This window comes from Ascidiella aspersa, chromosome 2, assembly GCF_963924565.1.
Source record: "Ascidiella aspersa chromosome 2, kaAscAspe10.2, whole genome shotgun sequence".
Lineage (NCBI taxonomy): Eukaryota > Metazoa > Chordata > Ascidiacea > Phlebobranchia > Ascidiidae > Ascidiella > Ascidiella aspersa.
In genome coordinates this window covers 39,346,788-39,362,074 of record NC_139448.1, presented here as the reverse complement: position 1 = coordinate 39,362,074, position 15,287 = coordinate 39,346,788, and the positions used below count along the sequence as shown (strand labels likewise).

The 15,287-nt window shown below is 35.6% G+C and overlaps 2 protein-coding genes across 4 annotated transcripts; one reads left to right on the top strand and one right to left on the bottom strand.

Annotated features, from left to right (window-relative positions):
• Positions 1-705: 705 nt before the first annotated feature.
• Positions 706-3,943, bottom strand: LOC146165722 (beta-keto L-gulonate decarboxylase-like). 3 transcript variants are annotated; one of them, XM_083382173.1, is made up of 5 exons: positions 3,613-3,943; positions 3,069-3,168; positions 2,483-2,668; positions 1,770-1,962; positions 706-1,187 (listed from the first exon to the last, which is right to left on the bottom strand). In XM_083382173.1, the coding sequence occupies exons 1-5, from the start codon at positions 3,901-3,903 to the stop codon at positions 962-964; spliced, it is 996 nt and encodes a 331-aa protein (XP_083238299.1). In that variant the 5' UTR covers positions 3,904-3,943; the 3' UTR covers positions 706-961. The 3 variants fall into 3 exon arrangements, with proteins under 3 accessions (XP_083238299.1, XP_083238297.1, XP_083238298.1); XM_083382171.1 differs by having other exon boundaries at positions 2,483-2,654; positions 3,049-3,180; positions 3,625-3,943; XM_083382172.1 differs by having other exon boundaries at positions 3,069-3,180; positions 3,625-3,943.
• A 1,750-nt stretch (positions 3,944-5,693) lies between these two features.
• LOC146165721 (uncharacterized) lies at positions 5,694-15,035 on the top strand. The gene is made up of 4 exons (XM_083381292.1): positions 5,694-6,323; positions 7,101-7,375; positions 8,223-8,359; positions 14,216-15,035. Exons 1-4 carry the CDS (start codon positions 6,219-6,221, stop codon positions 14,287-14,289), a joined length of 591 nt encoding a protein of 196 aa, XP_083237418.1. The 5' UTR covers positions 5,694-6,218; the 3' UTR covers positions 14,290-15,035.
• The last annotated feature ends 252 nt before the right edge of the window (positions 15,036-15,287 follow it).

The following is a 15,287-nucleotide window of genomic DNA, read 5'->3' as shown; positions in this document are numbered from 1 at the left end:
AAACAAATTTAAATTTAAACATAACTAGTATGATGTCAAATCGTGTAAAATGTCCAGGCCATGTTTTGATATTATCTTATATTTATTGAAATCTTTAAAAGTTATTTAACTTCTGTCATCAAAAATAATTCACTGCTTTTTAGATATTTTGCACAGAAGCTTTTTTATAAATAAAAACAATCCACTGTTAAATGTCTCCACAGTCCACTCATGTTTAACATTGGGTGCTTTTTGTTACTACTAAGCAATAAAGCAGGATTACGGAGTAGTTTTGTTTCGCTGGAGTCGGACTACTGAGACTACCCTGACGTGCGCATGCGCAGTACCAAATTTCTTGAATGGCCGCAAATTGCAACAGTGGGAATTATTCCCCAAGCATGGATTGTGGGTGGATAAATTATATGACCCCTATATGAGTGAATTGCTCAAAATCCACTTTACATTTCAGACGTAAATGGGTGAAATACAGGCTGGAGAGTCGTCTGTTAAGTGAGCAGTTTTGCGGAGTCGGACTCGGGGGGAATTTCGAAACTAGTAAGGAAACTGTAAATTGTAAAGGCGGAATATTATATGCTTGAATATTTTCCAACCATGTGTTGTGACTGAATGAACTATATGACACCCCTATAATAGTTTTGCTTAATATTAAGAAATCATCATTTTAGCATAAAACCAGTTTATTTGCAACATTTCAGAATCGCAGATCACCAAAAATGCACAGAAATTACAAAATTCAATTGCACAAAAAATATAAATATAAGTTGGGAAAAACAATTTGGCAACAAACACTTAAAAACTAACTTTTAGCTTCCTACATTTTAAACAATTATGTAAATTGAGCTAATTTCAAAAATAATCTCCAACAGTAATAGAATCAAAACAAAGTTTTTAATTACAGTAGAACAACTTTTACAGTTTAAACTTCCCCGCTGTAAAGAATCACAAAGTTGGTGATAAAATGTCAATCTCTGCCGATATTGTGGGTTTCTTCGGCCAAAGGTCGATCAACTCTGTAGATGAACTCGGCAGGGGAGAAATACCCCACGTACTCGATTTCTTGGGGGGTCACATCGGTGTGGTAATGCCCCCCTGACTTGTTGGTGAGACTGTATCCGTGTGTGTGTTCAACTCGGAGGTCGAGGCCAACATCTTCACTGATCATCGTCGATAAACAGACAAAAGGAGATCTGGAAAATACAAATAAAGAACTTTAACACTTTTAATCTGCTTAAATCTATCTAAGTCTGATTCCGGACCAAAAAAATTAAGTCGATTTGAGTCCCAAAAAGGGCAGATCCAAGTGGACACATGGCCATGACCCCCTCTAGTATTTTTACATATTTTACCTACGTTCATGCCAAAAAATTCTAAACGTTTTTTGTTTACTTAAGAAGTCAACAAACTAGAAGTAGAGCTGTGGTAAGGATTTTAACGAAAAAAAACAATAATAGTGTGGTGCTTTAAATACAGGATTTGCTCTTTTATTAACATTCGCCAGTTTGGCAAGTATGTCAATGAAATTTATCATCCATAGCAGAGGTGACCAAAACTGAAAAATAACACGTTTTTATTTTTTATAAGCATTCGCCATGGACTAAAATACAACATCTTAAGTTTACATGCTTTGTCATATTCTGCAGTTTAATGGCCATGGCCTCCTCTAAAACTGTACTATTTGGCTATTTTAACTACGTAAATGTATTTTTTTTTCGCAAATAGTCAGCTAACAGAAGCTGACAATAATAGAGCAAGTTAAAAAAACAACCGACCCGACTTGGTAGAAGTTGAGCCAGTTGTTGACATCCTCTTCGCTTGTTAGCGGAGTCTCGCTGAAGTCCGGCATAACGTGGATCTTAATCGATCCTTCTTTCACCAGGAAAGTCCCCCCCAATCCGACCGGCTTGCTCGGACCAAAGTGACTTTTCACCGCGTTCCTCACACAACCGACCAAATCCTGGCTTCCTGCATTCATAAGATTGTTGGAAAAATAATCGGTAGTACAAAGTACAGTCAATAAGACAGTACAACTGAATATATAAATAAAATGGTTAGATTTATTGACCTTTGTTTTGAGCAAGATTTCTCAAATATATAATTGAGAAAATTGCGGAGACAACATGAAGACACGACCCATTATACAAATTCAACAGGTTAAAGTTTTGTCGGCTTACAAAAAGTTCAAGAGATCGAGTCGTCAAAATTTGCCGGTATGCTTACACTTATGTTTATAGATTTTCTGACACGCCAAACAATAATAGCTTTATTGACAAGGAAGGAGTTAATTTTTTTTACGTTATGTTATTTATTTTGTAAAAAAACTCCAAATTGAAACACCATTTCGTAAAGTTAAGAAAAACCTATTTCAGATTTCACAAAAGTGCTCTACTAACTTTACTCTGCTTTTAATTTGAACAACTTATTCACTGAACAATTCCTGCATATTGTAAATTTTCCCATTAAAGCAAACGTTGTTCTATCTCACCAGTTCTGCACTTTGCCCGAACTTCAATCACTTTTCCTTGACTCCCTTCGCTACAGAATAGATTTGCGAGCAAACAGCATTCCGTACTCGACTTGTACGAGTCCTCGTAGCTCTCAAGAACGAACGACTGATCCGTTGTATCAACGCGAGCGATGTGTGTGACGTTATTTCGCTCCGTCCCAGAACCTAACAAATATTGTGACAAATTAAAATTACAAGGTGGTAACAACCATAATTACTGCCCTTGTGAAAAAATGTTTTGCCCTCTAAAACCTACTCGACTAAAAGTCTAGAGTCGAAAGCCATTAGTTACATTTGAAGTATTAGGTTAATATACCACATTAACTAAACTTTGTCTCATGATGATAAATATGTTTGAAACTAATTCAACCAGTCATAGTTTTTCAGTAAATTTGAAAAGTACATTTTGGAATATTATCTATAATATAAAACCTTGTATATTATTATGATATAAAATGTCATGTTTGAAAAAAAAGGTTTCTTCTCATTTGGAGTTCAACTATTCAGGTTTAAAATTATATTTGACAATTTTTTTAGGAAATAACTTTAATTAAAGTTGTCTCACCTGAACACTTGACGTTTGGCATGCACTCGCAGTTGACCCCGACGACATGTTTCGACCCAGCCCCGGCCCCGAGTATGAAACATCCAGGAAGATCAACCTTCTTGGAAATGTCCTTAAAGAAACACTCAAGTTGTTAAGCAAACAAAAAGTTGTGAATATAGCAAATTTTAAATATTGTTTTGGTAATAACAGTATTTCAAAAAATACAAACACAGTTTTTGTGAATCACCACTAAAGATAAAAAGCTTGGAACCTCAACTTTCTAAAGAGATTCCTAGTTTACTTTTGTGTACACTCTAACTAAGGGGTTTCATTCAGGGAGTAATTGTGTCAATTTTAACCCATTTTGTTAAGTTTATAAACATCAGTATTTCTCAACCTACGGGGGCGACCCATAGTTTATTTGTTCTGCAGTAGTTTCACATGGTTAGATTTGTTAAGATTGGTTCTAAGCAAAATTTCTTTCAATACAGAAATTTGCGGGTGCACGAAATATTTCTTATACATTTTAAACCAATTTATATTTATTTATTCTTGTGTCTACATTCCTATTCACCTCAAAGTCGTAAACCTTCTCCTTGTATCTTGACATTGGTATCAGGTAAGGGACTCCACCCACATCTACCAGTCGAGTTTTTCCACAAATCCCGGGGCTGGCGAGTCCAAACGGAGGCTTACTCAGGTCCGGGCAGTCGACCACTTGGCACGACGACGTGGCGTAGTTGGCCCGGAGCCCGGAACCGACCACATCAGCCAATTCGTCCAGCGGAGGAACAAACAACTTCTCATGCTCTACTGACATCGAGCGGTGCGGATCACATTTTGAAGCCGACATTTTCGGAACTTTTTCTTTTTACTATAATTGATCAACAGTAGTGTATTCTGGAAAAAATATACTTTATGAGTATGAGCATCTTGAACGGGGAAAGATTGCGTCAAGTTAGTCATTCAAAAAAATAATTTTGGTCCCAGTTATGGATTCAAGTCATTTTTAACCAATTGGAAATAAACATTCCCAACCAGCCACTATGCACCCGCTATGTTTTCCAACAGGCGAAACCTGCACCTTTAAAATATGAATATGTGCTCAGTTTTCCATATGTTACACTACCAGGTCACCCCAATTTTTTGACCCTGCACCTGCGAGACCCCATCAAAATCTGACATACTTTCCAGACTGGCTCAAAATCATTCCCATAAAAATACAGTATTAAATGTAGGTAAATAACACATTTTTACAAAAAAATATGTCACTTGGTTAAACGAAAATTGGTCATTCGCCTAACAAACCTAAGTCAAATCAAGAAGGTTTGTAAACACCATTGTAGTAAGCAAGTCCCATGTCAAAGGTGTTAACGCAAGTCATTTTACCAAAAATATTTGTCAAGTCAATACACTTAAAATCAGTGACTAAAGTGCACTTAGGTAAATACATTGACTTGAGTCATTACAACACTTGGAAACCCCATTTTAATAACCTGGGCGAAGTTGGCGCGCTGGATTGGTTTTGGGCAATATCTCCAAAAGTTGTGACGATACAAAGTTGAAATTTCTACACAATCCTTATATTGCTTACATCTTTCCAGCAATCACACTTTTAACGAAAAAATATTAATATTCATTTTTATGAATATTAATATTCAGCTATATTAACACCTAATTTTCAAACTTTCTCGCTAATTTTTTCACGAAATAAACTACAAGACATACTCTTCAAAATGAGCCATAGCTTGTAGTCAATATCAATCGGGCCTTGCTTTAATATGCGATCAAAAATTTCATAACTGCTCAAATTCGACATATGGCCTTTCGATTTCAAATGCCCCAAATACCATCTAATATTCACGTTAGAGATCTGAAATTTTCACACACGCCTTATAATAGCTCCAGCAATCCAGCAATCACACTTTCAGAAAAAAATATTAAAAACATATTAATATTCATTTTAAATCGAAAGGCCATATGTCGAATTTGAGCAGTTATGAAATTTTTGATCGCATATTAAAGCAAGGCCCGATTGATATTGACCACAAGCTATGGCTCATTTTGAAGAGTATGTCTTGTAGTTTATTTCGTGAAAAAATTAGCGAGAAAGTTTGAAAATTAGGTGTTAATATAGCTGAATATTAATATTCATAAAAATGAATATTAATATTTTTTCGTTAAAAGTGTGATTGCTGGAAAGATGTAAGCAATATAAGGATTGTGTAGAAATTTTAACTTTGTATCGTCACAACTTTTGAAGATATTACCCAAAACCAATCCAGCGCGCCAACTTCGCCCAGGTATTTTAATATAACATGTGCAACTTTTGCAAATGCCTCGTTTTGCAGCATTTCATGTTTCGATCAACAGCGCCATCAACTGGGGACCTTTATCAATTAATACAACCATCAGGTGTCACCAGTGAGCAATCCATGTTTTGCCCGAAGGAGTTGTTTTTCTTAGTGGAATTTACGGCCGCGAGAAATAGATTGCCTTGCAGTTCTTAGAAGTCAGGTTATCGCTGCTGCTTTAACCGGAGAAGTGGAACTGAATCGCAGTTCAAGTTTAACTTATAACTACTGGTTTGAAACAACCAGCTGTGTAACTGAACAGAAATAATTTAGATTTGCTACAGTTTAAAATAAGTTAAATGCTAGAAATGTTAAATTAATCTTCAGTTACACGTGTTTAACGAAGAAGCAAACAATCGTGTTATCCTTCAGTGATGTAACAATAGCCGTCTCGCGTTTTGTTTGTTTGGGGGAGATTTTACGAGGTTATGCTTGGATGAGCAGCATGGAAAGGGGCGTGTTGTTTACTGTTGCGTCATAATGCACTTCATCGGAAGTATTACAACTTTAAACTTTTAGATTTTTGAGGCTTTAAATAAACAAAAAGTAAATATAATAATTGTGTTTGAATGTGGAAAATGTGATATTAAAGAGAAACGAGATATATCAGTAAAACTTTACTTGTTTAGGTCAGAAGTATTTCAAAAAAATCAGGATTATTTATAAAAAGATGCGATTTTTTAACGGTTTTACACTAAATATGAAAGAACATTTTTTCACTTCTATTTACAAATATTTGCGTTTAACTCCACTGTTAACTCTTTCTAAGAGCTATAAGCTTGTTATCTTTAAGTACTTATCTAAACCTTGAATAATGCAAACAAGGCGAATTGTTCTGCTGCTGACATCGCTCTTAATGATCGAACTCTGCGGGAGTTTGCCACTCGAAAGCCGGCAGAAAGCGAATAACAACCCCGAGGTAAGAAACCTGGCAACCACCTGCGTAAGTGGATCGCTGATAATAAGCGCGTGTCAGTGGGAAGAATGAATTAAAAGTCAAACAAAAACCTTTCTTATTATTCAGTACAGCTCCTCCGCTTATTATGCTAATTATGTTTATTCGTCTTTACCGTTTCGGCGATCTATTCAAATCTTCCTCTTCAGGGTGATTGAAACCGAATGCTCGTAATACAATGCGTTCATGCGACTTGTAAAAGGTCATCGAAGCTTTGTAGAATAATTCAGAGGAGTTCTTGTTGATTAATGCTACGCTTGTTAGCAACGCTTTATTTAAACCTCCATTATTCCCACCTTATATAGCTACGCATCTCTTCTCTGTTTGCATTTAGCACCGGTTTTGCCCTATTTTGGAAATTCTAACCCACATATGGGGCCTGCGAGCAATTTACTAACTTTTTTAAAATGGTATTTTGTAAACAGTCACTTTTTTCCAATAACTTGACTTGACTTAAGTCGTTCAGGCAAAATGTCTTAAAAATAAGTGTTTTAGTTCACCAATTTATTTTAGTAATTGGGTTGTTGATTTCCCTTTTTTCTAAAAACAATTTGCTTTACTGGATGTTGCGCTTTTTCATTTTTTGAATTGCATAAATCATACGAGTTTACCAAATTTAATTGTTTAAGATTATAATTTTATGTCAAAGAATTAATTTGTGGTTGATTGACTTGTTTCCGACACATTCGCCGACACTTGCCTATACATAATTTTCTTCTAAATGTAATATTCTTCCAACAGCTTGAAAGAAGACATCACCATCACCACCACCACCGTCATCACCATGGTAACGCAGAGGTCCCTAGCAACGCAGTAGAGGTGCCTAGCAACGGTGATGAGGTCCGTAGCAACGTTAATGACGACCTTGAGCTTCAGATCGCTCGTCTCCGCGAGTTGGATGCGATCATCGGAAGAGTTGAGGAGGCAGCTGCATCCAGGGTGTCACTGGATGTTGATCTCACTCCCGAGGAGCTCGACGCGTTCAGGATGCAAGAGGAAGAAGAAGAACCGTTCAAGTGAGTCCGGAGGAAATAAGTGGGGATAAGTGATGCTTCAGTAAGAACTCGGGCCTGACGAAGCAAGGTCGTGTGGAAGCGAGTCAACTTAAAATTACAATTTGTCGAAAGTGCCACTTGTTTTCAGATTTTAAATAAGACAAATACGGCCATCAAAAACTTCCGGGGTTTGGTGTTTGTACTTCTGCTTGAAAATAATTGAGATCAGTTTTGTTAATTTGTCCCCAGTTGGCATCACACCTTTACTTTACTCAAGTTGCTAAAAAATACAATGAGTTCCGCTGCATCGTTTAAGAAACACTACAACAACAGTTGAACCTTGACCAAAATAAAAAGTTTTAATTTGACCGAGAGAAACCTTTAGTTGTGACCTAAAGTAACCTCCCCTTGAACATGAACTCAGTCTAGGTTTCAGGAAATATTGAATCGCGAAACAAAATCTGCTCAAGTATTTACTCAAACACATCTTGGCAATGTTTGATCTTGTTTGAACCCGAGTTGTTTCCGTTGGATTTCGTTGAACATTTCAATGCATTGAACCAGCAGCAACTTTATACAACGCACCATTGACATAGTAATAAAACTTTTCTTTCCTTTTTATTAGTAAAATAACAGATTCCCAAATGCAACTTGCTTCTGTATGGGTTTTGATCTTGAATCTAGACCTAACTATACAACATCCATTATCTAAAGATTTATTAATAACGTTTACAAAATGCAACCCACCTTTCAATGGGTTTGAATAGAATTTAAAGATGAACTGGAACCTACGCATTCAAGTCCATCTTCTAAATATAGCAATCGTTTTTAAATGTCGAGCAACATTTACAATTCTTTCCATATTTAGGCCGGTCGCTCTCCCGCGCAAATTCACCACTTATGACCTCAACAAAGACAACCTTGTGACGCAATCCGAGCTTTCTGACGTAACAGGAACAAGCATTGATGACGCAACAGAACCTTTTCAACGAGCCGACGTCAATGGTAAGAACAATCACTTTTGTTGTTGCTTACTATGACGTCATAATACTACAGCGACCAGCATTTAAACAAACACCAAACGCATTACAACGAATCAATTGTAATGTTATGACTTGGCTCAAGTTTTTTAACAAAATAACTTGACTTGGACTAAATCGGTTGAGTCAAAATAATCAAACTTGACTTAAGTGCTTCTATTTTGTAAAAATTGGCTGTTTTCCTAATTTTTCACGAAAAATAGTTTGCTCGCTGCATTTTTGTTGTTATTCGAAAAAAAGTCAATTTTAATGACAATGACTCAGCAACTAAATCATAAAAACTCAAATAAACTCAGAATTAAAAAGATTGTGAATCGACAAAAGTGTGCGTGTATTCTATACTAATCCAGACCTATATTGCCACTGTCAGAATTTTATATACAAGTATTAGTCCGCCACCCTAAAGGCCCGGATAATTTAAGTTGCACCTCTACAATCGATAAGAAATAAACATAAAGGTCAAGGTTATTTGGCGGTCATAGGCGATCGCGATAAAAGTAATGACCTCCGTTTTGAAGGTCACGAGTCGCTATTGAGCTTATTTTCACACTTGCCGGTGCAGTATTGATGGTTATCTCGAGTTTTCAGCCTCAATTCAGCCAGGGGTTTATTGGTTTATTGGGGAGGGTAAATGACAATAGCGTGGATATTTACGACCTTACTGAATAAATAAAGATTCCCCGGGAAGTTTAATCAGTTATAAAAAGATTTTAAGGATGTTTGACGACTGAACTAAATGTAGTAAAGTCTAAAAGTGAGTTCCTAAGGTCACCCAGTTCTGCATTGGGAATATTTTTGCGCGTTACAAGCTAAATGTTTTTAAATAAGCTGAGGTTTCCTGAAACCAGGTTGGTATAAGGACACTGGGACACGTGGACACGCTTGGCACTTTATACAAGTTGGCAATTAGAATAAACGTGGTTTATTGGAATTAGTTTTCTAATTAAAACCCGTTTTTCTTCACGATATTATCCTTCAATGTTCTATTTTGAACCAATAAGTCGGCAACAAAATACAAACGGCGTAAGTTGCACTAAGTCTTCATTTATTGTCGCACAAAAATTACAGGATATTTGTCAATTTCTTAACAGATTTATTACACGAAGCGATCGAAAAACGCAAAAAAATCATGCAAAAAAACTTTGTTTTCAAATTAGATTAATGGTCCTTGAGTAATTTAAAAATGACTTGCTTACAACGTTGTTATATTCCAAACTGTCAAAGGAGTGTCGCAAAGAAGTTGTTTTGAACAAAGTTTTTGCGGCTTAAGTTCGTTTAGTGTTTGCGCACAGCTACAGCTTGTGGCTTAAATGCCTTAGGGCTGTTTGAACATTGATGAGAAAGTCGCAATCTTAAGCAAAACCACTTCGGGGAAGTGATCTTACACCTGTCAATCAAACTTCTTATGCCACCAGCATAACTTGATGAGAACTCAGTTTATTTTTGCATTTATAACAAAGCAACATGTTCATTTACGTCTTTTAAAGAAATTGCGGTTTTGAGATAAGAATCTATTGCTAAAAATCAGTTTAAAAAAAAGAACAGTAGAGTTGTTTTTTAACAAAAAACGTTTTTATAGTTTCGCTAATTTTTTTTTATATCCAAGAGACAAATCTTATTTTTCCATCGCTGTTTCACCTTCAACTATTTTACGAACCATGAATAAGGTAAATAGTTTATTGTTATAGCAGAATTTCAATCATGTATCTAAACGTTAAAATCACAAACTTTTTATGTATATTGAAAGTTTTTTGCACAAGGTTCATCAACTGACCTTTTCATAGGTAAACTATAGATTACTTAAACGTGAAACAAAACCCCGCGCTGCCCGATAATGGGATTTGCATGGAGCTTAAGCCAAGCTAAGCATCATGAAAGTGAAGTTCATAGTTACTTTATGCGGGAAAAACATCCTAACATTGTTTTCTGTTTTCAAAACTTGCGGGATTTCGCAAAAAGTTATAAAAATTATTGAGCTCATTAATACAACTCAACCCTTGGTTATAAAAATCCGAGATTATAGAAGTAGCAAAGATTTCAGGGAAAGTTTATTTGAGTCTAAAAACGATTAGCGCACAATTAGTTATAAATAATAAAGATAAATAATAAAATGTGTGTTTTGGGATGTAAGTTTTAGTTCTCTAAAATCTATATTTCGGTAAACGTTTTATTCAAAAATGATGCATTTTATAAAACTTTAACCCCCGACAAATAAACGGTAAAACTTTCAAGCACTTCTCAGTTTCGCCTCGAGTTCAAAATGTTCCAGAAGTCAGCATTTCACCTTGACGTGCTAAGCTGCCGCCATATTAGGAGCGTCTTCCGCTCGACGTTCGTTGTGACGTCACAATCGATATGCGGCCGAGCAGGAATGTGGTCACGTGACCTCGGCAAGCTGCAGATTTCACGCATGGATAAACGCGTGACGTAGTTGGCAAGGGTCAGAATTTTATCGTTTTCTTGAAACAATGATCTATTGTGACAAAACAATGGTCGAGCGTCTGAAAAAAGATTTTAACAAAGCCTAGGTGGTCTTTCTAAGATAACCTAAAAATCAAAAGTTATTAAAGACTTGGAAGACCACCAACTTTTTATATTCTTTTTTGTTATTCTTTCATCATAAATTCAACTTTTTAAAGTCCACCTTAAATTTCTTTAAACAAACTAACCGAAATAAACCACCGTCTACTAAATAACTTTTGTAGTCTAACATGGATTCAAATATTTATTAAAAGCCAGAATTATTTTTCCCTATTACGTCACAACTATCACTTAAAAAAATTGAAATTGCTATTTTACAAATCCGCTTTTGTAGAATTTAAACGAAGCTTCTTTAAAAGTTTTCGAGTTTTATCAACTTTTTGGCCGACGTCAAACGCGTTCATCGTGTCTATGACGCAACAATAAGCGTCATTGTTTCGCCACAATCGAGCTCGGAAGTTGGAATCGCGATTGAAATCGAGCTCGGTCGCGCGAGTAAACATCGATAATGCACTTTTCATGTTCCTCTGTGACGTATACAATCACTTCAACAAGGATCTGTGTGACGTCACATTGTATTGCATTGTGTTGACTCTGTTAAAACATTTTAGTTATAATTACGTAACATGAAATCAAATAAATATAGAAAAAAACATTAAAAAGACACAAAATATAAGAGATCAGGAAAACATTAACTTTGAAAAACAAACAAAATAAAGTAACTTAATTTAACTTGAAAAAAATGTTGTCAAACTTTCAAATTATAAGTTATCTGCATTAAAGAAGCTTAAATGAATTGTTTTAGCGTAAAACTAACTTCAAAACCGAATAAAAACCGCAAATTTAAACCTCGTGTTTGCTCCCAAAATTTAAACGTAAACATTGCACTCAAACACATTATGACGTCACGCGGCTCCACAATAGGGAGCTGTCAATCAAGCCTGACGGACCGCCCTATTGTGAGCTTGTGTAAATAAAGCAACCCAAAGTAAACCAGATGAAAGGAGGCAAACCACTCAAGAACTTCAATGAAGCAGATCGTTTGCTGGCAAATCGAGGTCGCACAACATTTTACAAACACCTGCTGCTAAAAAATAATCTAAATTCGCCCTTTCTTGAGCTTAACTTACTGCGAAAAAACATAACTATTAAAAAATGGCTGGGCGATTTTCTTTATATTTGCGATAGATTACCGGCAGTTACCTTTCGTTTATTTGCTTTGCCCGTAAAGTTTTGCTGACATTTGACTTATTATACTCAATATTTCGTCACTCTATTGTTTATTTTTTTGGTAACAAATAGCAAAAATAACGGTAAAACTTTTTTTCGCAAAAACTAAAACTAAAATGTTCTTATCATTGATTTGGACTCTTTAGTGCCAATTATTGTTTTTTGTCAATTAAATGAAAAAATCTTGTAAAAAAAGTTTCGTTTTCAAAATGTGAAATTTTCTTAGAATAGAACCTGTCGCGATTTTGAAATATTTATTTTCATGCAAGTAACGTGATTAAGGTTCCACTTGTTGTATGTTTTAAATGACTTGACTGGAACGTTATTTCAAAATGACTTGTTTCATAAAACTGTCACAACACGAAACTTTTCACGAAAACAAAATGTTGTTTACTGCTCCCTTCGACTCGAACGAGTTAAACCGCCGAATTCGACACGCTCAGCACGCCCATTGTTGCGAATTGTGACGTCAGTTGTGAGTCATAATGGCTTGTAAACAAGCGGGTAGATTTAAATTTGGCAGAGGTCGGGTTGTTAACCTAACCACAGGCCTGAAGACTGTACAATAAGTAGAATCAAAACAAGACCGGGGTTGGCTGACTTGTACGATGTTCGATAGTTTAGATCTTATTCCGAAATTTTGCGCAAACATCGATCGTTTCGATAACAAATTCATTAAATTAAAATGTAAAAATGTAATGTTTTCAGGTTTTCAAGCCAAAAATTTGCCTATTTTATTCCACTTAACAAGTTAACACTTACTTTTTGGACATATGCTCTGGAGTTACTTCGTGTGGTTTAAAAACAACTTGCTTAAATAAATCTTTAAAATTGTTAATATTATTATGAACAAAACAAGTTTAACGAACAAGATCTTCGGACCTTTGTGTGTTTTGCTCCAACTTTCGGCATTCTAAACAGGATCGTGAAGTAAATATAATCTTGCCACTTTAAAGTGTAACTGCTAAAATAATAAAACGCCTGTTTAAGGGAAAACGTAGATGTCGCCTAAACCGACTTCAGTTCACTCGTTCGTCGAACGAAAGTTTAAGCTTTTAAAACGATAGCAGCATTATATTTTGTTCAACGATCGCAAATAGTTGATCAAAACTTCCAAAGATAGAATCGAACTTCATTTCAAGCGCTGATATAATTTGGACAAAGCTCAATAGGATAAAATTGATTTACATAAACCACTGTTGCAAGGCATAAGTTTATTTGACTTTTTCTTGTTTACTTAGAAACTCAGAGTTTCTTGTTTATAAGCGCGTCATTGGAGCAATGATCGACAAGCGGAAACCTGACTCTAATGTTTTCAACAAAGTTCGACCTTAGCTTCAATTTCCTTGTAAATATGCGCTTGTGCAAATATTTAACCGAGCGCTCAAACAAGTTTACGACCTCCACAAATCCAAGTAAAAGTCGCCAAACAATGCCCGCTTCTATGACGTAACACTCGCGATTGTCTCAACCGCTTCGCTTCCGTATTTGTTGACCGAATAAGTGCGTCCGATACTTGCATTTTATTCCTACACCCGATACCCGATACCCGATACCCGATACCCGATACCCGATACTAGAAAAAGTTAGCTGTTTACTGAATGACGTCATTACTATTGCCAAGTTACCACTGTCCGATTTAACAGCAAAATGTGCCAAATGAGTCGAAATATTGAAATGTTGCCTTACATTTTACCGATTAAAGAGAGCACTCATTTGCTGTGGCGTGAAGCAGTTTTGTTGAACTTTATTTTGATTGTACCTTTCTTAACATCCTGCTTTTAAAACAAGGATACTATACCGATATAATGTATTATCGGACAAGTACCGGTCACCTGGTATCGGGTATCGGCTCCGAATCGATATTATCGAACATTCTTAGAAACGATGTCAGGTTTCACGAAATCTCCTTTCAATTTCTCGTTTTTAAAGTCCATCATTAGTTTGACATTTACTTAATGTGCAACTCGTTTATTTTTCACCATTCGCATTTAGGCAGATAATAATTCGTTTGACAAAAAAGGTTAAATAATGTTTAATAGGAGAATCAGTTCATATAAAAGTAGGTGACGTAAGACTTTGTTTTCAATTTATCCATTTTTATTTCCAGGCGACGGATTCTTGACCGAAGATGAACTCCTCAACGCTCCCTGGGTTTTCAAGATGAACAACAAGGTCAACTGACCAATCACGAGATAGTTCCTTCACATCCAATCACATTTGGCCACGTGTACAAACTTGCTTGGAGCCAATCACAAACTGCCACGTGTACAAATTTGTTGCCCACCCAGAAAAATTGACAACAATCGGTTTATTTTATTTGTTACAAACCAGAAAACACACACAAGTGACTCGGCACAAAGAACACCATCAATAATATTTTTCTGGACTAAAAGACAAATTTTTAACAATACATTTATTTAAGATCTCGCACATGTTCATCATAGCGTAGTGCCTCAACCTGTTTGCTTTTTATTGTACAAGAGACATTAACCCTATTTATCAGTTCAAAAGTCGAAAACACTAAAACGCTGTTAAACCTAGCAGATCTCGGTTGTAAGTATTCACTTTATATCTTTCAACATGTGGGAAGTTGTGCGATTCCTGATCAGTTGTGTCGGAATGTTGCCCTGTACATTTATGTTGGTGTTGGTGGTTTTAACAATGCAGTTAGAAGAAAGGTTAACTAAGTCATTTCAATATGATGAAAATCTAAATTAAGTCATTTGAAAACAGTGTCTTAAGTGCTCTAAAGACAAGACATTGACTTAAGTTATTACAACACTGAATAGTAACTAAATTTTTCACCAACTTCGTGCTTTTCACATTAGAGATTTGTATTTTCGTTCGTATTTCTTAAAGTACATTCTTTTTGTTCCCCAGTAAATGCGTTTGTTCCTATTTTTGAATAAATTTGAAAAAATATGTCGCATCGGCTCGTTATTGCCACCTAGACGAAAGTGCGGCAGTCACTTTTTTATGTTTCTGTCCTTTCAGATGAATTCGACGTGATTTACGAACACTGTTGCAAATTTATGCAAAAAAAACTTTTCTGTAGTTGTTGCTTTGTTTGAAAAACATTTGTGTAAAAAGCTTTACAAGCATTTGTAAGACGGTTGAAAATTCAAGTTATTTTGTAAATCTAATGTAATAAAGCTTGAAAAATTTTATTGGACTATCAC

Excerpts from the sequence above, each read along its gene's own strand:
- LOC146165722 (XM_083382171.1), bottom strand. The coding sequence starts at position 3,903 with ATGTCGGCTTCAAAATGTGATCCGCACCGCTCGATGTCAGTAGAGCAT. Across the intron at positions 2,655-3,048 it reads GTGAGACAACTTTAATTAAA|CGAAATAACGTCACACACAT; the intron begins GTTATTTCCTAA and ends TCTGGGACGGAG. Across the intron at positions 1,188-1,769 it reads CTCAACTTCTACCAAGTCGG|ATCTCCTTTTGTCTGTTTAT; the intron begins GTCGGTTGTTTT and ends TGTATTTTCCAG.
- LOC146165721 (XM_083381292.1), top strand. The coding sequence starts at position 6,219 with ATGCAAACAAGGCGAATTGTTCTGCTGCTGACATCGCTCTTAATGATC. Across the intron at positions 6,324-7,100 it reads AAGCGAATAACAACCCCGAG|CTTGAAAGAAGACATCACCA; the intron begins GTAAGAAACCTG and ends TTCTTCCAACAG. Across the intron at positions 7,376-8,222 it reads GAAGAAGAAGAACCGTTCAA|GCCGGTCGCTCTCCCGCGCA; the intron begins GTGAGTCCGGAG and ends TTCCATATTTAG.